The sequence below is a fragment of the Anopheles bellator genome, chromosome 2 (assembly GCF_943735745.2).
Source record: "Anopheles bellator chromosome 2, idAnoBellAS_SP24_06.2, whole genome shotgun sequence".
Lineage (NCBI taxonomy): Eukaryota > Metazoa > Arthropoda > Insecta > Diptera > Culicidae > Anopheles > Anopheles bellator.
The window spans coordinates 59,436,504-59,453,586 of NC_071286.1; the positions used below are offsets into that span (position 1 = coordinate 59,436,504).

At 46.8% G+C, this 17,083-nt stretch overlaps 2 protein-coding genes across 2 annotated transcripts in view; both read left to right on the plus strand.

The window, feature by feature from the left end:
* The first annotated feature begins 782 nt into the window (after window positions 1-782).
* Window positions 783-17,083, plus strand: part of LOC131212977 (venom dipeptidyl peptidase 4) — a 44,819-nt gene continuing 28,518 nt past the window's right edge. The window contains exon 1 of the mRNA XM_058207080.1: window positions 783-821. Coding sequence (XP_058063063.1) covers window positions 783-821 — 39 coding nt within the window. The remainder of the gene's footprint in view (window positions 822-17,083) is intronic.
* LOC131212978 (ras-related protein Ral-a-like) lies at window positions 14,959-16,428 on the plus strand. The gene is made up of 2 exons (XM_058207081.1): window positions 14,959-15,031; window positions 15,115-16,428. The coding sequence occupies exon 2, from the start codon at window positions 15,365-15,367 to the stop codon at window positions 15,968-15,970; it is 606 nt and encodes a 201-aa protein (XP_058063064.1). The 5' UTR covers window positions 14,959-15,031; window positions 15,115-15,364; the 3' UTR covers window positions 15,971-16,428.

Below are 17,083 nucleotides of genomic sequence, written 5' to 3' on the forward strand. Positions count from 1 at the left end.
GGCACTAGGTGGAAATTCAATAGAGAGCCATTCGTCAGGATATTGGAAGGAAATGAAGCAGCTACAATGTTGTCGCCGTGTGCGGTGCGCTGAAAAGCACTTCGTTTTTTATGCATGATGCAATTTATGCCTGGCACGGCCGTTTGATCCGAACACCGAGTGGTGTATCGGGCCATCAATCAGAGATTAAGGGCAGGACATCAGCCCATTCCGTCCTGCTGCTGCTGCTGCTGTCCCAATCGAACCTGAAAACATACGTTCGAAGCGGTGAGGTCCAACATAATTAATTAGATTAGACCGAAGGGGTTCTGGGGGCTACCAACACACAGAAACACTCACAGTTGTGGGGCTTCGGCCCAGAAATCGATTGTTCCCATTTAATGGGCATTGGCCGGGTGACACTCACCTTCATCGCAAGGTGCACCGACTCAGCACCGCAATCGATAATGCAAGCTACTCGACTCGGCCATTCAAGTCGTGCTGGAATTACAACATAAAAATGATGTTGATGGGGTTGGTGACGGCCGTTAAAAAACCCGCACGGACACGTGTTACAGGCTGGCATCCATGTGCCAGCGGGGCCACGTGGAACGGTTTGCTGCAGCGACCGAGGACCGGGGAGGGCCTACGTGCCAGCACACACAGCGCATAGTTTCATCACTCAGTTCCACCAACACCACCGGTCCGGCGAGGTGAAATCGTGCAAATGGAGTGTAAAACTTCTCGAAACCATCCGAAAGCAATCTAGCCGAGTCAGAGGATCGTGTGGCAAGCGCGGACCGATGGACTACTTTCGCGTTCAGCACGAGCAGGATCTGAAGGTACGTGCAGGATGGTGGGATGGCGTACAGGGCGCCCGGCGAGTGTGCAAGCACAAAATTGAAACAAACTTTTGTCGAACGGATTTACTAAGGATTTTGCCGTGTTACGGAGGCTTACACCGGATGCTGGCGTACGGTGCGTAGCGTAGAGCTGGTGGAAGTGGTGTTAGTGAGGCGAACTATGTGTTGGTTTTTAACCGTCCACAACCATACAAGTGATACATGATTGATGTTTTAGTGTTGGTTTTTTTACTTGCTAAATATTATTAATAGCTCACTAATCACTTTCGGTGACCTCTCGCAATCAATCGTGAGTCGCAATGCGTGTGTCTGTGCGACACAACCACTGTACAAAGACACGCCCAACGCAAGGACAGAGAAAAGGAGATAAAAATTCTTATCACAACACTGGGTTACTCTGTGCAGCTGCCATGTGATAAGGGACCGGTGGGAATCTAGGGCTGCGACGTTCGCTGCTCTCACCACCGGCTACGGAAATCAGGCTCCCCGTGTGGTAAATATAATTATCGACATCCGGCCCTCGGGGGGCAAAAAATCTGATAGCTTCACTTAGCGATCGAGCCATAAATTATGAGCCAACATCCGCATCCGCTGTTTGAGGATCATTGTCCCTAAATCTTCTCGGACGTGTGTTTGCGTAAAAAAAGCCCTGTACACAGTTTGTCGAAAGAAAAGAAGTAGATATATCGTGAAGTTTCGTGATGAAAGCAAAACTCTGAGACGACGCTGAAGCTGATGGCATTCCGAGAACGGAAGATATTTCTTGAGAATTTGACGTTCAAAGAGAATTTAAGCATATGCTCTTGGTGAAGAAGATGCGGCACGGTCTGGTGCTATGCTTGGCTGTGTGCCGAACAAACTGAAATTATTCTTTATTAAAATTTCGCTACACTTTCGGATAATGTTAACAACACGTTTTCTCGAGAATATACCGACGGATGAAAGCATTCTTAACAGGCTCTCAGGCCGACGTGTCTTGTGCGCAATTTTCCAGGAACGGCCCGAGCCGATGGCTTTAAGTTGAATTGCAACTGTGATATGATATTAGGTAAGTGCCATTATGGTACAAGAACTCGATTTCTGGTGGCATCTCTAGAGGCTTCGGAAACTGACAATCACTGGCTTCACAATTCGAATGAACCCAAATTGACTTCAACGGATTAAAGTTAAGTGCAAAATTTAATACCATAAACCCCAAACCACGCAACGTTGTGTGGAAACAATTTATTATCGATCTTCTGTGCGATTACATCATTTTAGGGTCACATGCAACGCAACAAGCACTTTGTCATGCTTTCCAGATGGGCATTACGAACTATGCAATATAACCATTCACGAGCCAATCAAAACATTACCACGATTACAGCGCACGTCGATTCCCAATCAGCCCCATGATCACCGGTGATGGTATTTTTGCATGCTTGGGGAACATTAATGCATCATCGATTCACTGTCTAGCCGACGGTGAATGGTCTAGTTCGCAAGGCTGTGTCTGTGCCTCTCTCTACATAGAAGCGTCCCTGAATTGGCTCCGGGTGACAGTTTGACCGTCCCGCAGGTAGCTCTTCTGCAAACAGCGCTAAACATGCGCTAATAACGTACGTAAACAACCACGCATCGCAAGCGATACTCTCGCGGACACCACCACATTCAAGCGTAAACGAATTAATTCTTTTCCGGCCTCTCGCTCTCTCGCACACATTGAAACATCGGTGGGTTTGGGGACGAGTGAGCGATAATAATTCAGCAGCCACCATGCGCCTCCATTTGACGGTCAGACCGGAGTGGATGCTGCTGCCGTGTGGGAACCGATCCAACCGACGGCTCGGTGCGTTACGCATCCTGGACACGTAACGCGTGTGGGCCATGGATTTGCGGTGACACGCCAGCCAGCTAGCTAAACGGATCCGCTTTTCGGGCTCGAGTTGACTCGGACATAATCTGATTCTGTTAGCATCATCGTTAGCCGTGATTGCGGTCGAACGATGACGGTGCCGTGGCCAGTGCCAGTCTTGCGAATTATGACAACAATATTTATGCTGCGAGCGGTATTCTAGGCGCACCGCCCATCCAATAGGTGCCACTACGATACGGTACGGGGTGGGCTGTGTTTGTCGTTCTGTCAGCCGTTTTGTTCCGATGGGGCGCCTCGATAAAGCGATCGTAAGGAAAGTTATGACTCTTCGTGGCGTCATAAAGCAAGACGCGTTTCACCGGAGCCCCGAAGAGTGGGCGAATTCCAAATAGGTTATCATTGATGGAAAGGGATGCAGTTGCAATTTGCATTTTGAAACTACAATCTTCGTTGAGTTAAAATGAAACATAAATTGATACGACGTAGCATCTCCATTGGAGAACTTTTCATGGTGGAGCTAAGGTGTTATTATTATTAGGTTTTGCTGCCATTAACCGTTGATTTTTATGATATCCTAACTACTATCAACTAGCTTGCAGAAACTGACCTTTTTCTCGCTTGAAACAACTTCTGCTTATAATTAACTATTTATATATTTATAAAATTTTACCTAATGAATGAGAGCAAATGCAAACGTCAGGATGGAAAGTTGAACGATGCTCATCGGTGCGTTCTGTCCTGTTTCGAACCAAGTGCGAACAGCTGTTCAAAAGGATAGCATTTTTTTGGAACGTGAAAGTCGTCCAGCCATAAAGGCCCGGCCTGGACTCAACGATCCGTTTCTTTATTTCGTTCGTCGACAGACACTGGATAGCGATTCGGACTCTGAGAGCTCCGTTCCGTTCTTTGGGCCCTACTTTATCGTTTAGCTCTGATGCATTTGTGACCTTTTCTGCAGACGTGACCAGGTTATTATTTAAATTGCGGAATGATGTCCCCTAACGCTGTCAAATGAAACACTCTATGAACTTTGTATTCTTTTATCATTCTAAGCCAATGGATTCGGACGAGAAAATGGCAATCGAGCATTATTGCCGTTAGCTAGCGATTGCTTTAATATTATAAAAGTCTGCAGTTTGCAGAATTTAATATGCTTTACGCGTACTAAGTTAAAAGTTACTGAACGTTCGTTACTCCGTGTCTTGTGTCTGAAGCTCCGCATCATTTAGAATTTCCTCGGTTAGCATAGTCCTCTCTCCGCCACTGGTAGCGTGCGTTTTGTCCAATTCATTTACGACTTTCCACCTGGTGGACCTGCTCGCTACGTACCCCCCCAGCGTCCTTACCGGCAATTGAATCATCATCTTTAGACGAGGTCTGCTAGAAATGGGCCATCTTGCAGGTATCTTGAATCGCCATCTTTGAATTGCCAAAAAACCGATCCGTTCTTTTGGGGCACAGTGTCTTGTCCGAAGGTGGTGGCCTGTGCACCGTCTGGACTTGGGTACGAAAATGCTACCACCATCATCTGCACGCGGTGTGATGCGGGATCCGTTTCGCGCTGTTGGCCCGAGATCCTTTTACTGTGCGCCGGCCGGACCGTAGCAAATATTTTATTCACTTTCGGACCCTGCTATCGGAGCGACGGTTGGCCGTTACGTTGGTTCAAATAATTTGCTCCAGGGGCCTTCCGACGCCGTTGCCTATTCTTCTCTGCGCTGCGTTCATTTTTAATGAAACCTTCAACGAATTTCGGCGGCCACCGAACGAAGAAAGGAACGAATGTTTTCAGCTAATTCAATTCATACTTTATTAACAAGTGTTTTGTACGAAAGCCGCATACGGCTAACCGTGCATAGCGAGTATTTAAAAACCTTGATACCTTTTTGGAGTCAGCTTTTTTCTCTACGGCACATTATTTGGCATAAAAATATATATTTGAAGCCCCGTAATGAAGTTAGATATGTTAGAAACGCTTCGCTCCCCTTCGCTCGGCGGGATAATATTTGGGAGCACATACACTTAAACCTTAAACTGTTACAGCACCACGAGTAAAGAAGCGAATCAATTGGCTTATGCAAATACTGAACCCGAACCGAACCTAATTACATCACGCTGCGCTGGGCGTCCTCGTTTGCTGATGGCGTGCCGTTTGGCTTTTTTTGAGACTACACCAGACAGACTCGAACTCTTCAACAAACCAACGTGTCAAGGTGTAGTCAAGGTCCGCGTGGTTGAAAAACCCCGCTCCAGAAACGGAATTGAATTTATCTGTTTGTTTGCCGAAGGAAATTCGATTACGCTTTTTCTGTGACGTGCACGCGCCGCGCATCACCTTGGTGGGTGGAAAAATAATTTTCCGGTGGGCGGACGCACGACGAGTGGGAGAGCAGCGTGGCCCGCACTGCTTCTTTCGTCGGAGTGGCGTCGGTTGATAACACTCGTTCCTGTTGGCCTCCTCCTTCTCCGGTGGCAAATGTTTCACTCCCGAAAGACACCGACAAGCCATAAAGTGCCTTTTTATGACCCACTGGCTGTTATTCGATGTGCAACGGAATTTATCGACCGTAGCATCCGTGAAAATGGAGATGAATGCGCCACGCTCGGCACGGCTCGGGATATGGTTCCCGGGGCCGAGCTGTTTACACGAGTTTCAGCGTACGGCCCCGTTCCGAGGGCCTACTGCTGCATCGAGCCAAGGCCGTGATAAAGGAAGTTTTAACGCCCAGCCCGAAGACCCCACGTGGATGCTGGATGCTATCGCACACCCCACAGACACGCGTGTGGCCTCCATTCGCCGAGTGCCTGCCTAAAGGTGGAAAAAAATCCATGCCACATCGTTTTTATTCGACGCGTAGAGAAGAGAGCGAGACGGACGAGCTGTCCGGATATTTACTATTGCCGTTGCCGGCGTCCGCAAATGGGATATTAATTGTTTCATGTAGGCAGGGCAAGCTGCTCCCGGTTAACCATAAGCCCTGTAGGCACGTAGCCGATCGAAATTCTCATCAAAAGCATCAAGAGCGCCCCGAACGAGCGTTGCCGATGAAGGTTTTGCCGGTTCTAATTGCAAAATGCCGGCCGGCTGGGTGCTACAACCCCGGCCCGGCACGACAGAAGCAAAGCTACATTTGCATAACGGAAACATCGTAGCATCGTAGCCGTTGGTGCGGAGTGGGTCCTTGTCGGGGTCCGGGTCCGTTCCGCATGACGATTGGATTCGACAACGATCACGTTTAAGCGGCAACGACCCGGGCGTCCTGTGACAGGAATGTGGCCCCGGCGATGGCGATGATGAACCTTACGCAACGAGCGCTTTAGGAGCGCTGGACATGATTTAATTAATTCCCTTTCGGTTCAACTCATCCCAAACACGGCGATGATGTGTGCACTAATCGAGTGAAGGTGCTCGAGCTGACGATGGTGATTGATGTCTCTGTACCGGCTCTCACGGAATGTGATGGATGCTCGTTATGGGCTAGCGAGTTAGCCATTCGTAGACGGTCAGCGGACGGTTGTGCATTCAGAACATAACTCCAGCTTCATGAACTATCTGTTATCGATTTTACACACCGAAGGAATGGCTTGACAACTTAAGTTGCGACTTCTTTAGAGTTCCACGGGTGAATTCTTTTATTGTACTCCTCATGAAAAGTTTAGATATTTTTTTGTTGAAGTAGAAACAAACATCTTTATGAAGTCCAGTTCAAGGGAAAATTCAAATTAAAAAAACCTCGTACTATGTTGTAGTATTGAAAAGGAAATCTCGTCAGCTTGGTTGGAAAACAACAGCTGGATTTTAAATGTGGGCCAATGATGTACATGAAAAAAATCCTAAAAAAGACAACTTTTTTAGGTCCACAGGTTTTCTGTCCTCACAATACTAAGATTCTGTTAAAAATAATGGGATACAATTTTGGTTAGTAAAACCACCGTTTAGTGATAACGTTCTGATCCGAGGCTATTTAACCTATAGTTTGACTACTAACCATTCGCGTGGCTTGTGTTTGCCATTGAATGGAATCACGATAATGAAAAATTACAAACTCCATGAGAATATTGAAAATAAACTCTGGAAATATGGAAATAGTTTTTAAAACAATTCTGTTTCATTCATAGGAATATCCATTGAATTCACGTCACATTCAAACGAATAAACTAAACATCAAACAGCTCAACTTTTGTTGATATGAATTCATTTTTATAATTGTGCTAAAAGTTTGCTTTTTTTGTATGTGATAATTTGTTCACCCCATGCAGGCTTTATCTGATTGCGTGTAGCGACATAATTTTAACTACTTTCGCACCGCGTTGCTTCCGGGAAATTTCACGGACCATGGTGACAACGGAAAACTTCTCGCCACTTGACCGTTGCTCTGGAGTTTAACAAAGAAAACAGTTTAAATAAACAATAGCGTGTGGCCGGTCCATGAACAGTCGGCCGGCTGCAGCTTCACGCTTGCAATCGAAACAATTTATCTTCATGAGGTTGCGAAGGCTGGACCAATATTAGCATTTCCTGCTTTCAAAAGCAACGGCCATTGTTGTCCACCCGGCTGCCATTGTTGACCGCCCGCTCCACAAATCAGATGCGCAAGTGTTTCTTATCTGGGCTGTGGCTCTGGAGCGCCACAGAACATGTCCTGCCGGTCTACTCCACCGGCACATGCATACGCCACCGGGCCGGGGCTGCCGGGTCCTGTATGCTAACACGGCCTTTGTTGGTGTTAATGAATCCCTCCCGTTTTTGATGCCATCAAACACCGGCCGGTGCTGCTGAAGCAACCCAGCGTGGACCCTGGTGTTGTATTTAAACATTATCCCCGCCTCGGCACGGTCGGTTCCGGGGACTCGCTCAGGAACTCGCCTTGATCCTTTCGGGCCCTGGTTGTTTGAGTAGCTTCTGCTCCGGTGGCTCGCAAAACGATGGCGGTTACTCGACAGGGAAAGCATTGCACTTCGTGCTAGGGTTCTTGCTGCTGGAGGCGGATGTTTAATTATTTGTAGACGCCGTATTTGCACCCGGTGGATGTGCCAAGGAGTGCCTCTGCCTTCTGCAGGGTCTAGCCCTTTCTCAAGCTTCGAACGAAAAAGATCTTTGAACTTTCGCTCAGCTGACGATGAGCTACTACCGCATCCTACGGTCGGGTGTTTGCCGCCTCCAGTCCAGGACTCTTTTGGGGGGCACACCGTGAAAAAGGGTCATAAAAATCGAAACACTTTCCAAGTTTAATTTAGAACACTGTATTGCCGCCTTTCGTCCCGGAATGCTCTCTCGGTCCAGGCTCGTCTTCCTTCAACCTCCTGTGGCCTAGCAGCCCCGTGGCGTGTTTGCAAAAAACGGCGAAAGCTGCCGACACACTTCTGTACTTTTGCGCCGGCTTTCAAACAATGGAGCTGTCTTTCGGTTCCAATAATCCGACTCGAGACAGCGTAAAGTAGAAACAGAAGAGCCAAGTATTTCCCGGCTTTATGATGCATCTGAATGGCAGTTTTTGTTCAACTCTTTCACCAGACACCAGACCCCAGAACATGCGAATCTCGGCGAAGCGCGAAAACTGCAGAGAACTTTCGAGCCCGAACACTTACCTGGTGAGAAGTCCTGGTGCCACCAACATCGAGAAAAGCTAAATTAATTCCACTACACAGCACTAATTTTGTGATAATGGCGCTGTTTTGAGAATTGGGCCCAGACCGTCACAGACCACGGAGACGACGCCGTGTGCTCCCGCAAACCACCGACACGGAACAGGGAGCAAATGGAACGGCCCCACGGTCAGCCACTTCATGTGCGCCCCCGACCCGGCGTCAGGCACCAAACGGCAGCATAGTTTTTCGCACCTTTTCGCTCTTCCAACGCCTGCGACTTTAATGAGCGAATGTTTTCTTCTTCGGCAAACTGCGGCGAGACCACAGTCGCTTCGGCCACTAACAGCACGGTCGGTAGTTGGCCAGATGAAAAAAAAAATCCTCATTAGCTAATTTCACCTCTTTCCGGCCATCGGCCACTAAGCGCTCAGAATGACACTTTTATGGAGTATCGAAGTTTCACTGGAGAGCGAAAATCGTTGCGGGTCTTTCTGTGGCAAAGTTAGTTTCTCGATTGGTGGCTTTAGTGGGTGAAACTCTGGACCTGGTTGGCAGTACGCAAATATTTCGTGGATGGCGATGAAGGTTTGCAGTTAAAAATCTGGTAAAACATTTCTCTTATCATGCCGAATATTGGCATGCAACGTGGGACTAATAAAAAATGATGCATAATCTGAGTAAGAGCCAATTGAACAGTAAAAAACCTGAAGTGTGAAAAGAAATAAGTTAAACATGTTCCAAGACCACTCAACCAAGATGCCCATTTTAGCGTAATTTAACGCCAGAAGAAAAAACATTAACCTGAAAATAATTTCGATCACGAAGGCGTCTGCGGGGTGTGCATGATCCAATCACAACGCTGTCCACCGACGGGGTGTCCTTGTTCGGGCGATATTAAACTTTTGTTACCGTCGCCCGAAGGTGTCCTTACCGTGGCAGCCCGAGTACACCCGAGTAAGTGTAAGCTTCCCCCAGGGAGTTGCGCAACATCAGAATCGAATTAAAGCGCCATCATGTCAAGGGAGATTATTCCGGAGCGGTTTTTTGTGGCCCGGCTATCGACAGAATCAATTACTGATCGACTGCTGCGTCAGCTTCCCCGGGATTTTTCAACCCACGGGAACGCCAACGGGAACGGGTCAGATCGACCGACCTGACGGTGTTGCGAAAGTTTCGTCGGTGGGTATCGTCGCTATTTTAATACCCCGGAAACCCCGGTAAGGTAGAAGTTGGGAAAGAAAATTAATGCTACCAAGTTTCGTCGGCAATTGTTATCGCACATCGGCTATGGCTGCAGTGGCGCAGGGCACTTTCCTTGGACGCTTATGCACAGCTTTTTATCTCGACCAAACAACAGCGGAGTCAAGATAAAGTTTTCTTGGAGGTGTTCAGATAGCCTGATGGTCTCGTTCCATTGTTTTACTCACAATGGACTGGCCCAACTATCGCATTACGCTGTGCATTAATCTTGGTGCGAAATACTGAAAAACAACTCGCCTTACGAAACCACAAACAATTCAACGACTTAACCTTCCACAGCAAAAATCAGATCAGATCAGATTAATATTTCACCAAATATCTGAAGAATTGTACTGTGTTGGTTGTGTCCACTTAATGCTGAAATGTAATAAAAATATTGCTCACTCGCATCAGCGTACATATTTGGATTGATAATCTTCAATCGTCCCGGAGCGTAGTTCATGTGTGATTGACATTTTAACATCGCCGCATAGCATCCGCATCCGCACGCTTCATGTTTTAAGCCTGGAGAATCCTGTGAAAAGACCGCGGCACGTACGGACTATACAAACGCCATCCGGCATTCGTTAGGCGTACCAAACATCATTTCCGCATTAGGTGAAATGTCATATGCTCACTGCAGAGATGAGCAACGCTTAGTAGTCGTCGGCCATGGCGAAGCACGGCCTGCTTTTTCAGCCCATCGCAGCCTGCCAAAGTTTATCCTCTTCCGCTGAGCTGACACGACGAGCACCGAGTTCAAACTGTCTTTTTTCGCGATTTTGTTTACCTCGCCGGCCGAGGTTTGCACATAATCAAGCCGATGATGATGCCGTCGCGATGGGAAGGAACTAGCAAAAATCTTTGATGGAACCACCGATGGCTGGCGAAGGCTCAAGCGCCTGCTAAGCCCCATGTTTTGCGCGGCTAAGCGCTCATTATGATGAACCCATGGCATCCATCGCCATGGCTAATGAAATCCTTCTTCTTGGGAAAAAACAGCCAGAATCATTTGTCTCTGTGGCATCAACGAAGAGACGCTTCGGAGCGCTTGTTTGAAAGTCGAAGCACCGGAAAATTAGCCGCACCGGAACTCGCGGATTAGATTTATTTTTTTATCCGCGCTAGACTTTGTCACGCTAACTAAGCAGTTTAGAGGATTATGCTAACATTTTTTAACCGTTTTATTTGAATGAAAACTTAATACTATTGTTAATGTAAAAGCTATTGAAAGTTGAACTTTAAGTGAAAAAATACGAACCAGCATGATAGCAGAATCATCTTCAAAAACACTCAACTGCCAGACATAACTTCTGTGCGTCCTTAAAGATGAAAGAGCATACATTTCCCGCGTACAATCGGACGAAAGTGAGCGTCCTGTGCCGATCGATCGAATCGCCGAATTATTCAAATCGCTTCCCTGCACTTTTCCGACCAAGCCGGTGATTCAAATCATTTTCCGCTCTAGTGCATCGACTGTGTGCTTCCCCACAGTAAACTTGGGCCCATCAGCGAGTGGCGCGCGGAAAAAAAGCTTCATTCATTGCTCTCATCTTCCGCACGCCATTAGCGGTCAAAGTTTGTGCCATAATTCTGTGCCTTACGAAACCAGGCCTCGGGAGTGAAACTTTGGCCATTTTTATCATCATGCTTCCTTCGCTCATTCGGAAAGTAAATTCTTGAACTCCGACCCTGCGTAAAAGGTGATGCTGGGCCCATCCTGCCTCTCGTCTAACCCCATTCGAAGGAAGAGTTTAGCGCGAGGAACTCCCCAAACTTTACCACACCAACACAAACACACCGGCTTATCCTGATCACCGACCGCCGATATCGTCTGCGTGTGCGTGAAGTTCAACAGTTTTGCGTGCGATTTTTTCGCGCTCCATATGCGCCGCATCGCTGGAGGATCCCCGTCGAAGGTTATTCGGTGTTTGTTCCAAGCCGGAAGCTGATACTGATGGGCCCAGGATAACGGATGTTAAAGCTGTTTTCCATCGAATTCGATACACACTTTTGCGCGGTTGATGGAGTTGTTTTCCAGGGCCCCTCGCATCCGGGGCCACTGTTTGTGGCTTTCGGGGCCCGGGAAGCAACCGGATAGTGATGTGTAGCAAGGAATGTGACGAAATGTATCTTGCCGCTCGCCGAAGTGATGTAAGTAGCGACCGCGACTCGGGCCGAGCGTATCACGTAGGGGCACCAAATTTGTCATCTCGATCGTCAGCACAATCGATTAGGACGTGCACGACACGACGATGAAGACCTTAGCCGGGATCGGCCGGGGGACCTTTGAACGTACGCGCGCACCGGAAGCGAGCCCGAGCCTGAAGGAAACGCGATAAGTGGCTCTAGACGGCTGAAGAGGATAGACAAGACAAACATTGATTTTCCTGCCACCCGGGCGAGTCCAAAGAAGCGGATGCAGCGAGTCCCCTCATCCGTGATGCTCTAAATGGGATGATTTCACTCGTAACCGCACCGCCGATGGTGGGATTCTCGGCAAACACCGGGGAACGGAAGCGAGTGTTTTGGGTAAGATATTTTGGCACAAAATATTTACATGGTCCCCGGACGACACCAACGCCGGGCCATCCGCCAGTCGGGCCAGAACTAATTTGTCACGTAACAAAGGCCAACACTGCTCAAACGGTGGAACGATGATGCCGGATACCGGATGTGCGGCATGGGCCATCGTGTGTGGGGATTATGATTGAAGATATCATAAATCAACATCTTATTCACGATTATTTGCTTTTAAATGTTTGTGTGCATAGCTCGAAGAGACACGCAAACTGCGGATAGTTCGTCGCCCCGGAAGTTGCTTTCTCGTCAAAAACCCATTATGCGTACAAAATACAGTTTGTTGTACGATTTTATTCACCGTGAGACAGTGACTGTGCGTGGTTACTTACTTATTAATCCTTCCTGCAACAAACGCCCTTTAAGACAATGATCTGCAGTTTGAGCAATCAAATCAGTGCGGCATCAGTGTCCGTGAACCGTACGAAATCGATAATATCGTGACGGTCTTGCGTTGCGTTTACGCACGCGAATGTAATATTCATATCGTTTCCGTGGCGTGTCACGTGGCACGGGTTGTCTTTTGGGTTGATTGGTTCTTCGAATTGCACCCATGCCGAAAAAAGCCACCCTGCGAACGTGTAAAATTACTCTCTTGTGTAAGTTTCTCAGAAAATCGAAATGGATTTAAATTTATGTTAATAGGTACATTTGGGAGTGAATATGCCGTCTCTGGTGCCGCTTGCCACATTGTGTTGCTCTAGATGTTGTGCCGGCCAATAATATTTATCTTTCAATTTTGAATGCGCTTAAAACCCGGCAAAACATATGTGACCAACCGAAGAAAAACGAAATTCGTAACTAAACAAAATCTAAATTGCAAACCCATCATCACATGCTTTAAATATATTCCAAAAAGTAACATATCCACGTTTCGACTGTCAAAATGCATGGCAAACAATTAATCATTCAGAAGTGGAAAAGGTTTAGAATTCTACCCTACGCTTCCGAGCATAGTTGATGCTGTGCCTTTCGATAAAGAAAGGTACGAATTAAGTCGTTGGATTTGTCTGTCAGTTCATGAGGAATCCGACCCAAGCTTACCTTACTCATCCTTTATGAGCTTCGCAGTATAATTGAACGATGGAGCGGATGGATAATCCCAGCATCTTCACATTGAAAGACGTTCGACCGGTTTGCGATACAAATCAATCGGATACATCCCTGCGACATCCGGGTGACCCAGAAACAGAAGCATACGAGAGGTCCACCCTAGAGTGCTCTCCGCAATTCATGAAAGTCGCAGGAAGTGGAGTGACAAACAACGGATATGAGACTGGCTTCCCCAGAAACCTCAAGCGCTGGGCACGGTCCCTGCGTTCCGACAGAATTATTTTAATCCCATCAATGTAATTGAAGTTTCCGGGCCTAAACATCGTTCCTCTTTCTGGTGTCTGGCTCGGCCGCTTCGTCCCCCAGCATGTCGCAAAGCTTACAAACTTCCGATTCCGCACCCGCCATAGCAGTGCCGCTGGGTTAACCTTTGCGTCCTTTTCGGAAATGGGGCCAACCAAAATCGTTCACTGAAGGATCGGCCCCGGACCGTTTCCCGACAATCGAATGTCGATACCGATAACGTCCCGTTTCACACTTATGTACGCAAATGCTATGCTCTCCGCGTACCCCGTAAAGTGGCGAACGTGCAGATCTCGAATATTGTGCTTAGCAGTCATCATATCGATTTGCTGGAATCACTTCCGGTCCGGCTAGCCCGCCGCCCGGCGGTTGGTACGACGGTCGGTTGTAGTCTGGATATGTTTTATCTTTCACTTCTGATAACTCGTTCAATATTCCACCAACCCTTCGGTGGCACGACGGCGTTTCCGCGTCTGGACCTGGGGTGCGCTGTCCTTGTTCGTCCTTTTCCGTGTACCGCTCCCAAAGTGGTGAACCGAAAAAAAGAAGAAAAACCGCATCACGTCCCGCGCGATGTGTTGAATCGGAAGCACACCAATAATGTTCCCGGCCCAATGAATGTGCTACACAAGCAATATAGCGAAATTGTTGATCGTATCGGAAACAAAGCGTTATTAAATTTATTCTGCACTTCCTTCGTCACTAGCGGAGAATGTGATCGAAATGTTGTATTGATTCAAAGCTGCTGAAGCTACCTATTATTCGTTCGTACTGTATGCCGCTTTGGTTTGACGGTTTTCGGAGGGCCAACTGGCCGCATCTTCCAGTTGCTTTCATTTCATCTAATTATATCATTTTTGCTTGTTTGAAATAATTGACCAATAACTTATTGGAAATACGCATTTTTTTTCCATGGCCAAAGCAATCACAATAATGGTGGCTTATCACAACCACGATAACGGTTTCACGATATTTCTCCTTTTCAATGCAATTTTAAATGCTGTTTTCATGCAACTATTCCCGCACATTATTATGGCAACATTTAGATAATTAATCATTTGCTTGTATGTTTATTTGTTTTATTCATTTTTTTGTTTAATGTTTTGTTTATTTATTTATTCATCTACTCTATTAACAGAGTCAACGGATTACGTAGCATGATTGAAAACAGCGACACTGACTAAGGGAAATATTAAAGTAGAAAAGTAACCAGAAGTTGTTACACTTATGTCTTGTTTTCGAAGGCCTTTAAGAACATAAGCAAATGAGGCTTAATCCAGAGGGAAATAATTTCAATATGGATAAAATATTTGAAAATATTTGATGTAAGTCGTTTGCGCATCGTCGCATGATCACGAAACTTGCGTTAATAAATGCAACTCGCATGCAAGTTGCTCGCACGAAAGATCACTCGAGGGGAACAAAGTAACCAACCCGCCGGTGAAAACAGAACGATGGCTCGAATTCCCGTCAGTCGTGCGAAACCAAAACATTAGAGAATCATTCGCATCATTCAGCTGAAAATAGAACGTGTGACCATCGGAAACCAATTCAAACGGTTTCTTCCGCAGTAAGTAATTTACATCCGGAAAAGTGTGTCAATCATAAGTAACGGTCCGTGTGTTTTGCCCGTTGGTAATATTTACTCTGTAGTCCGACGAAACAACGGTCGAACGATTACTTGTGCTGCGCCGATTGGACTGGAATAGAGAAAGTCTGCAAATTTCGAACAGCCAGCATCCAGCGCAGATTCGCAACGGCATTGATTGGGAAATCGTTGAACAGCTTCAGCAGCCTGCGCCGTTCGCCGAGCACGATCAATACGGACGGTCACATATCGTCAGTTCCGAAACGCAAAGCCCCGTATTCTCCTCCTTGACGAAAACTTGAAACAGTAAAAAAGATGTCGAAAAAGCCAACGACGGGACCCGCCCTGCACAAGGTGATCATGGTGGGCAGCGGTGGCGTTGGGAAGTCCGCTCTGACGCTGCAATTCATGTACGACGAGTTTGTCGAAGATTACGAACCGACGAAAGCGGACAGCTACCGGAAAAAGGTCGTGCTGGACGGTGAGGAGGTGCAGATCGATATCCTGGATACGGCCGGCCAGGAAGACTACGCCGCCATTCGGGACAATTACTTTCGCAGTGGCGAAGGGTTTCTCTGCGTGTTTTCGATCACCGAGGACGATAGTTTCCAGGCAACGCTCGAGTTCCGGGAGCAGATACTGCGCGTGAAGAACGACGAGAATATTCCGTTCCTGTTGGTGGGCAATAAGTGCGACATGAATAACAAGCGCAAGGTGCCGCTGGTGGAGTGCCAGGCGCGGGCCCGGCAGTGGGGCGTGCCATACTTGGAAACGTCGGCCAAAACCCGTGAGAACGTGGACAAGGTGTTCTTCGACCTGATGCGCGAGATACGCTCGCGAAAGACGGAAGATCTTAAGCCATCAAACGGCCGCGTTAAGGACAGTTCTAAGCACAGGAAGATCAAATGTACGCTATTATAGAGTGTAGGGTTTGATTGCGGTTGTAGGGTGAAGCGATAAAATACGCAGATGTTGGATCCATTATCACATCGATTTGTTTTCTGAGGGCCGATTGAAACCAGATAGTATTGTGAGAGCAAAAATTCCTTCCGATAACGTCGAAAGCGTTGTCCACGCGAACAATCGTACAAATATCGTAGCAGGGCTCGGGATGCTAATACTCGTTGGGCGTGATACCAGTCCTATGGTCTCTGTTTGCTTTTTGATGTTTTATAGACTAAATCGTTCCACGTGTTGTTAGTTTATAAGCCTAAACCGACCTTGTGATGTCTGATACTGAGGTGTGGTTTGGAATTCCATCATTTTAAAGTGCAAGAAAACGCTGTCTACGGATTGGTAAACGTGTGGTTGTCGCTCAACAATCGCAACGTTTGATAAATGCAATACGAATAAAATTATTGTTTAAATAGTGCATAGTATTAATGACTGTCGCTCGAATGTCTCTAACTAAACGTTACTTCATCCTCCACTCTACTAACAACCGTCTCGCAAATGGCTGGTCTCACAGTAATTTGCCATTTGAATTAAAGCCGTATGAACTCGATTCGGAAAGGCGTGAACGATTGCTAATTAAAGTGAGTGCCAGAGGTCCCGGGGTGGTTCTACGCAGAATTACCAAGGGAGTACACCAAAGAATGGCATCAACCACCAGCATTACCAGCATGCCAATTTACGTAATGAACATGTATTTGGAAGGGTTTTTTTTCTCTATTCATATTTGAAAGTAAATAAAAACGGAAACATTATGAACGAAATTCATTTGAATCTCTCTTTGGCGTAGCTTTAATATGTTGGGAACCGACGGAAAAGTGCGTTAGTTGCACTTTTCCCTTCATTATAAGAGTTATTCGCTAAGTGTTTGTTATGTAATATTTTAAAATTTAAAATAAGTTTTTGTAAAAGTATTCAACAAGGCAATTGTAAGTAGTTGAAACATATTATTTCTTACGCAGTACTTGAAGTGAGTTGTTCCTTCTTAAACGCGAATGGCCTCATCACACCCACCACACTCGAGCGTGCAATTTTCGATTGGATTCCGTGTCAATTCGATCACGCCACGGCCAGAACACACGA